This window comes from Puma concolor, chromosome D1, assembly GCF_028749965.1.
Source record: "Puma concolor isolate L17-30 chromosome D1, mPumCon1.1.hap2, whole genome shotgun sequence".
NCBI lineage: Eukaryota > Metazoa > Chordata > Mammalia > Carnivora > Felidae > Puma > Puma concolor.
Window position 1 is genome coordinate 6437383 of NC_141676.1, and position 8050 is coordinate 6445432.

The 8050-nt window shown below is 62.1% G+C and overlaps 1 protein-coding gene across 1 annotated transcript; it reads left to right on the top strand.

The window, feature by feature from the left end:
- The first annotated feature begins 1013 nt into the window (after positions 1-1013).
- On the top strand, positions 1014-4350 carry AP5B1 (adaptor related protein complex 5 subunit beta 1). The gene is made up of 3 exons (XM_086676892.1): positions 1014-1120; positions 1463-1630; positions 1734-4350. Exons 2-3 carry the CDS (start codon positions 1481-1483, stop codon positions 4218-4220), a joined length of 2637 nt encoding a protein of 878 aa, XP_086533018.1. The 5' UTR covers positions 1014-1120; positions 1463-1480; the 3' UTR covers positions 4221-4350.
- Positions 4351-8050: the final 3700 nt, after the last annotated feature.

Consider the following 8050-nt stretch of genomic DNA (forward strand, 5'->3'; position numbering starts at 1 on the left):
AAGGAGAGAAACTAGTTGGCAGCACTAAGGTGGGGGCTCAGGTCTGTTTCATCTTCAAAGCCGGCTAATTAGAGCCAAAGGCGTTACTGTAGCTGGTGGGGCCTGAACGCCCGAAGTTCTGGGCCCTGGAAGCCAGCAGTCAGGGGGGCATCTGCAGTGTGGGTCAGGGGCCCAGGAGATGCTGCTTGATGAGCCCCAGGCGAGCCCCTTCAGTGCCGCCAAACAGCTCTGATCCAGCCCCTTGAAAATCAAGAGTGCTGAGTTCGTGCACTGCTTGCCCCCAGGTCTTCAGTGGCGAGGTCTCGGTTTCTGAGTCCGCGCTAGACATGCCGTGAGCCCGGTGACCCGCCAGGCCCTGCCACTCTGCACGTCTGCATCCCGTTGTTTTCCGGCTTCATGGAAGCTTATGGCCTTGCCCTGCCAGCTTTACGCTGGCTCGGCTGCTGCCGCAATCCTTGCCGACGGTGGTGTGGCCTAAGGCAAAGGTCAGCGGCTTCCGCCCGCCGTGACCCCGGCGCCGGCTCCGCGCCCCCAAGCCGAGCGGGTGGGGGACCCGGCCGGCGTCGGAGAAGCGAAGCCAAGCCCTGAGGCGCCCGACCGACCGGTTCAGCCGGCACTGTGAGGAGCACTTCCTGCGGGCGCCCTGGGACCGCACCTTGCACCCCCCCCCCCCCCCGCCCCAGCGGGCACCCTGGGAGTCCAAAGACTCGCACCCGACGCCCCCCGCAGGGTGTGGTGCGCCGAGACGCCGGCGGGGGGCGCGCCGGTTGCCATCCTCGCCGGCCCGGTGGGCGCCGTCCACCCGAAGGCCCTGGGATCGCCGCCCGCGCGTGGACCGGACCCCGGCATCCGGGAGCCCGGGCCCACCCAATTCCACCGCCTCTGCCCAGGCCTGCGGCGGTTTCGGGGAAGGGGGGCCTGCGCGCAGCGGGACAGTTACTCAGCCCCAGCGAAACCGGCGAGTCGGCACCTGCTGGCTGGGCGGGAGGGGAAGGCGGTGGCCCCGTTACGGCCCCGCCTACGCCGCCCACGCGCCGCGCGCCCCGCCCCGCCCCGCCGCGCGCCGCCGCCCGGAAGGAGCCGGCCGGCCCCAGTGCCCGCGGCGGCTGAGTCAGCTACGGTGAGAGCTGCCGGCCCGTTACCGCGGGCGCCGGGGGCCGGGGCGGCGCTGTGGTTTCGGTGCCGGCCGCGGGCGGGCGGCCTAACGAGCTCTCGGCACGCACCCCGCGCCGGCGGCCCTGCCCCGCGGGGACCCTCGGCTCCCCGCCCCGGCGTCACCCCCGAAACTTCTCGGTTTCATCCCGGGATCCAGGCGCGGGGTCTCCGCTGGTGTCTGCGCGTGGCAGAGGGCAGCTGGGATTTGCGAGGCGGCCCTGGGGTGGCCGTGCCCCTTTAGGGTGCAAGCAGGTGCCCGAGCGCCCCCTGGCGGCCGCGAGCCTGATCCTCCCTAGCTTCTTTGCAGGGACCTGCGTGCCGGACCATGGGACCCCTGAGCCGGGAAACCTGGGCGCAGCGCCTGGGCGCCTTCCGGGCCAGCCCGTCCGCCTTCATGGCAGGTCCCGAGGGTGAGGACCTGGGTCGTGACCTGCTGAGCGAACTGAGAAGTGAGAAGCTGAGCGAACAGACCAAGGTAGGCCCTGCGTGCGCTCCCTGCGCTGACCCATCTGGTCACTTCAGCCCACCGCGCCCTGAACCTCATTTTCGTGATTCCCACCCAAATCCCCCATCTCCAGGTTTCTTTGCTGGCCCTGAGCCTGGAGTATCCAGCCCAGCTGTGGCCGGACGCCACTGCAGCGGAGGCAGCCGCCACCTCCCTGTTGGACACCCTGGTCCTTCTACCCCCACGGCCCTCGGCCCTGCGGCGGCCCCTGCTGCTGGCGGCCACCACGGCCCTGGTGGCAGGAGATGCGCTGGGCCCCACTTCGGAAGCCTCCCGCCGGCTCCTGCCCCTTCTTCTCGGCTTGGCCTCCGGCCGCGATCTGGGGCGAGGCTTTGGCCCCGCCTCGGAACAGCGCCCCCTGCAGGCCACGGCGTGTGAGTGCCTGCGGGAGCTGGAGAGCTGCAAGCCTGGGCTGCTGGGGGGCTGCCTGGGGCTGCTGCGGGGTCTGCTGGGGCAGGAAGGCCCGGTTCAGCCGCTCAGCCTGCTGCTGGCGCTCGCTCTGCGCAACACCTTGGTGATACAGGCCAGGGCCAGGGCCAGGGCCCGCCTGCAGGGCCTGCTCATGGCTGGGGATACTCCCTCTGGGGGTGATCCCTGGAACTGGGCGCTAGCCGAGGAGGGGGATGCCCGCCTTCAACCGCAGGCACCCAGCTGGCCAACAGCGGAGGAGGAGTGTGGCCTTGCAGTGCTGGAACCCACTCCTGAGGAGGCCCGGGAGCTGCGGGCTGCTGTGGCCCAGCTTCTGGACACTTCCTACCTGCTCACTCCTGTGGCTCAGGCCCAGCTTCTGTGGCTGCTGGGCTGGGCCTTGCGGGGTCTCCGGGGACAGACGCCGGTGCTCTTCAAGCCGCAGTTGGTGCGGCTGCTGGGCACAGCGCAGCTCACGCTGCTGCACGCTGTTCTGGCGCTTAAAGCAGCCTTTGGAGAAGCCCTGTTCACGGCCCAGGATGAGGCCTTCCTGCTCCGCCGGCTCACCGTGGCTGCCCAGCACCCGGCGCTGCCCCTGCCTGCCCACCTCTTCCACCTGCACTGCCTTCTGAGCTTCCCCGAGAACTGGCCCCTGGGCCCCACAGGTGAGGAGGCCGCGCCGCTGCTGCTGGGCCCCCGGCTATGCCGCGGCCTCCTGCCCAGTCTCCTGCACGACCCGATGGCCCTCCTGGCCCGCCTGCATCTGCTGTGCCTGCTCTGCGCGGAAGATGAAGAAAAGGAAGAGAAAGGCCAGGATTGGAGCCCCCGGCATTACCTGGAGGAGCTGCTGGCTGGCTTGCGGCAGAGGGCAGCCCTGGATGGGGGCCCCCGGGCCTCGGCCACCCTCTGCTTCCAGGCCTCCTACCTGGTTGTTCAGGGCCTAGCCACGCAGCCTACGGTGCTGACACCCTTGACCCACGGACTGGCCCGGCTGTACCGAGCCCGGCCGGTGCTGGCTCCGCATTTTGTGGACCTCTTGGATCGCGTGGGCCCGGAGCTGGGGGAGCCCCTGAGAGTGGCGTTGCGGCAGGAGGTGGTGTCCAGGCCGGGCAGAGATGAGGCCCTTCGTTGGCACCTGCAGATCCTGGCAGAAGTGGCAGACGGGAATGCTCAGAGTGCCACCCTCGGCTTCCTGGGAGCCGCAGCTGCGCACTGCACGGACTGGGGCCTCCAGCAGGCCCTGCTCCGGGTCTGCCGGGCCTTGCTGCGGGCGGGTGTTGGGGGTGGCCTGGCCGACTTGCTGCAGGCGCTGGCCAGGCAGTGGGAGGACCCTGACGGGCGGGACCATGCCCGCCTCTACTACATCCTCCTGGCCCACCTTGCGGGGCCCAAGCTGGGGGTGGCCCTGGGCCCCTCGCCTGCTGCACCCGCGTTGGCCTCCTCCCTGGTGGCCGAGAACCAGGGCTTTGCTGCGGTGCTGATGGTGCAGGAGGCCCCAGCCCCGATCCGGCTGAGCGTGGGGCCCCACAGAGCGGCGGGCCCGGGCCCGGTGCTGCAGCTCCACGTGGAGGTGCTGGAGCCGGCGTACTCGCTGGAGCTGCGCTTCCGCGTGGAAGGACAAGTGTACGCGCCCTTGGGGGCCGTCCACGTGCCCTGCCTGTGCCCCGGCCGCCCTTGCCGTCCTCTGCTCCTGCCTCTGCAGCCCCGACGCCCGGCCCCCACGAGGCTGGACGTGCGTGCCCTCTACACCACGCCCACCGGCCTCACGTGCCACGCCCACCTGCCACCGCTGCCCGTGAACTTCGCTGACCTTTTTCTGCCTTTCCCCCAGGCCCCCGAGGGGGACAAGCTGGGCTTCTTCGAGGAGCTCTGGGACTCCTGCCTGCCAAAGGGCGCCGAGAGTCGCCTCTGGTGCCCTCTTGGGCCACAGGGGCTGGAGGCCTTGGTGTCCCGCCATCTGGAGCCCTTCGTGGTGGTGGCCCAGCCCCCCACCAGCTACCACGTAGCCATCCGTCTGCCCCCGGACTCGAGGCTGCTGCTGCGACTGGAGGCGGCCCAGGAGGACGGGGTGCCCGTGGCCCTGCGGACCGATGACTGGGCTGTGCTGCCCCTGGCTGGGGACTACCTCCGTGGGCTGTCAGCTGCTGTCTGAGCCTGGAGGCCAGGCCGGGTGGGAGCAGGACGACTGTGGCCCTTACAGGGTCTTGTCCAAGAAGGGCACTGAGGGCCAGGACCCAGTCCTGTGGGTCCTTTCTTTAAAATAACCTACATTTCACCAGTGACTTTACTGGTTTGTTTTCTTTTGAACCCCACTTGGGGGCACGCACACTGGGGCGGGGGCGAGAGGCTCCAGGATAACCTCCAGACTAGGAACCCCCACCCCTACTGCAGGGTCCCAACGTGTCTTTCTGCCCCGGTATGCTGGGCTTCTCCAGAATCCCTGCCCAGCAAGTAGGAGAAAAAGTATCCTTGTCTCTACTTCCCAGAGTGGGGCCAGCGGTGGCCCAGAGCCTTGCGGCAATCTAGAAACGAGGGAGCTGGATTTAGGCCTCCTCACCTGGGACTGGTCCTTTCTAATCCCAGAGCTTTGCCGGGTGCCTGCCCCAGGGAGCTCAGGCTAGCTAGCACAACGGACCGGACCGGAGGCCAGTCGCAGAGAGGGCTTAGCAGCTCCTTTCCGGGAGGGGGGCTCCCCGTGCTGTGTCGATTGGAGCCAGCTCTAGGAAGGGCCTGTCAGTATATTTGGGGAGCTAAGACAGAAAGCCCATAACGTGGGCTACAACTAAGCTGACTCTCCTTCACTGCAACCCAACCTGTGGACCTAAGAATCTTCTAGCTAACAAAAACTAGTCCCTTTGTTCTCCAAATATGCAAGACAACTTTGAGTTCAAGTGTATTGGCGCCGACCCTGCTGCCGGGCACCAAGCTGGTATTTTCCACCTACACTGCCTCGTTTCATCCTTGCAACAGCTCAGTGGGGCCCCACAGATGAGGAAATCTGTAGGCCAGAGGGGTTGAGTGATTTTCCTGTGGTCACCCAGCTGGTTAGTAATGGTGTTTCATCATCTTGGAGCAGGCTGCCATCACCGCACCGTGAGGACAGAGACCTGCACGGATCACAGGGCGGCGGAGTCCCCAGGCCTCTCTGCCCTGGGCCAGCCCCTGGGGTGGCGGTGGGGGGTTGTGGTCCATCAGCAGTGATCAATCAGCAGTGCTGGGCAGAGGATGACCAGAGGCTTGAGCCTAACTGTTCTGCTCCAGAAGGGCCTCTCGTGTGGCCCCTGCCTCCTGCGCTTCCAGCCCCACAGGTTCCTCATGGGCCATTCCTGCCCCTCCTAACTGTGGGGGGCTGGGAAAGGAAAGCAGGGCCCGGGATAAGCGGGCTGTCACAGGTCAGGTCGGGAGGTCTGTCCCAAGTTGGGGCCACGGCGGTAACTTGCTGAGTGATCTGGGCACGCCATTGCCAAATCAGGAAGGGTTTGCTTCCAGGAAAGAATCCAGGAAAGGGATTTAAGACACCCGGCTACTTCCAAAGTGGCTGGGAAGGCTAGAGGAGGGGGCCCCCAGGAGCTGCCTGTGGCACTGCTGAGTTCCAGGACCCCCTGCCCTGCCTGCAGTCCAGCTCCTCTGAGCACCCAGAAGCTGGGCCTCGATCCTGGAATGTGGGTGGGCTGCCAGAGCCCAGGTGCCTCTTGGCACCCACAAAGCCAGAGCGCTGGCCCTGCTACAGACAGGCCGAGCCTCCCGTAGCCGCTGAATGGCCTCCATCTTGTTTCCTCTGCCCACGTCATTTAGAGGACATCTGTTTCTCACACAGACCTCTAGCACAAGGGAGCCTGGGAAGTGTACTCGTTTTCTTTTTGACTTGAGATGCACTAAGTAGTGATAATCCTCAGCCTAAGATTAAGATCACTGGCCCATGGAAGGACTCACCAGCCATCCTTCTGTCCCATCTGTCCACCCATCCATGCATCCGTCCCATTTTGTCCACCCACTTCTCCAGTGCTGGGCACCAGATGACCTCCAGCTCCCCTGCCCCCACCACAGATATGCCACAGCGAGCATCACAATATGTCCCTTCATGTGTCTATGTGGCAATTTCCCTGGGACACATGCTAGGAAGAGAATTGCTGAATCATAAGGCATGCGTGTGCTTAATTTGACCAAGAGGTGTCTGAGGAAAGTTTTCAGTTTCACATCCTCTCAGTACGCCTGGGAAGGTAGGGATGGACATGAGCCCATGGCATCCACCACAGTCCACCCCTTTGCACGCTCAGTCTCCACATACTTCTGCTCATACTTAAACTTCTTGAAGGTCATAGCAACAACGACATGCTCCCGCAACTACCCCTCTTCCAACCACGACTTCTTCCCAAAAGGGAAGACCCCAAGTTCCATCAGCCACTGGCCACCTGTCTGGACATTAGCAATGTTGCTGGTTCTCCACTTCTAGGTACATTAGTCCCCTTCCCCACCTCCCTGAACTTAGGCCTGGACATGAGACCAGCTCTGGCTAATGAAATGTAGAATGTCAGTTCTGGGGCAAAGCACTAACCACTAGCGCTCAGCCTCCCGGCCCTCTCTCCCCCCAGCATGGCAACTGTGGAAGTGTAGGTTGGTGTGGAGACGCTTGGTAGTTGAGTCATGATCCCATCTCAATACACTGTAACAGGTGCACTGGGTTATGAAGACAATCATCAATAACACACTTTACATAAGACAAGGGAAAGATACTGACTAAGCTAGATTTTACTTGCAAGGAAGAAAGTGTTGTGTAATGAGCTACAAGGCCATCATTAGGGCTTCCAGCGTTAGCAAACAAAAATACTGCACAGGGTGCCCAGTTAACTTCAAAGAAACAACAAATAATTTTTTTAGGACATACTGATACTAAAACAAGCAAATGTTGTTTCTCTGAAATTCAGGTATAACTGAGCATCCTGTATTTGATCTCTCAACCCCCTAGATTGGCATTTATAACTTATTTCTTCTATGATCCATTGCATGGGCTGTTTGTCTTCAAGGATGTTTACCTAGTGAGGTGACCTTCTTCCCCAAGAGGTCTAAGTCCTTGGTAAGTCTGCCTGTACTGGGTGTCTTTAGTTTTTTTAGTGAAGGTGATCACTGGGCCTGGCAGTCCTGGTGAGTCCTGGGGACTCCCCCCTCCATTGTATGGCAGCAACAATTTCTTCCTTGATCATCAGGATCAATCATCCTTTTGTTTTTTATTATTAAAAAAACATTTATTTTAAAAGAGAGAGAGAGCCCGAGCAAGGGCGGGGAAGAGAGAGAGGGAGAGAGAGAATCCCAAGCGGGCTCCACACTGTCAGCACAGAGCCCGATGCAGGGCTCGAACTCATGACCCATGAGATCACGACCTGATCCAAAACCAAGAGCTGGACACTTAACCGACCGAGCCACCCAGGCACTCCTCAGCCATCCTTTTAGAGCTGTTGGTACCCAGGCATGAAGAGGGCAAAAAGACAAGGTAGCAGTCTTCCCTTCCAGTTCAAAAGAACCACTAGCATTCTCTTGGGTACTAAGGACTCTAAACTGGCAAGGGCCAAAGCTGGAGGGATGAGAAGCGAATTGAGAGACTTCCGGGTAGCTAAAGACAATGACAGTAGCAGCCTAGTTCCCATCTCCGCCCCCCACCCCCCCCCAAAAAAACAATATGGAACGAAGAGAAGAGAAAGATATAATTACGTAAAACCAAGCCCCAGTAGAGCCTGAAGGTCGAATGCTCAGACTTAAAAGTACCTGTAAGTAAAAACAAAAAACAGTGACAGCACACCATCTCCGGTGCCCCTGTCCCACCCTCACCCTGCCCACACGGGCTCTGAGCAGACCGGCTGAGAAAAGCTAGGAGAAGCAGGGAGCTGGTAGTGGCCCACACTTGATGGAAGACCTCACAGAAACACTGCGTCCACCTGACGTCTGAAAAATGTGAAACCCTGTCTGGAGTAGGTCAGAGGTTTGACG

What these genes read in the sequence shown, in the direction of transcription:
- AP5B1 (XM_086676892.1), top strand. Translation starts at nt 1,481, where the DNA reads ATGGGACCCCTGAGCCGGGAAACCTGGGCGCAGCGCCTGGGCGCCTTC. An exon ending in AGCTGAGCGAACAGACCAAG is followed by an intron (nt 1,631 to 1,733) that starts GTAGGCCCTGCG and finishes CCCCATCTCCAG; the next exon opens with GTTTCTTTGCTGGCCCTGAG.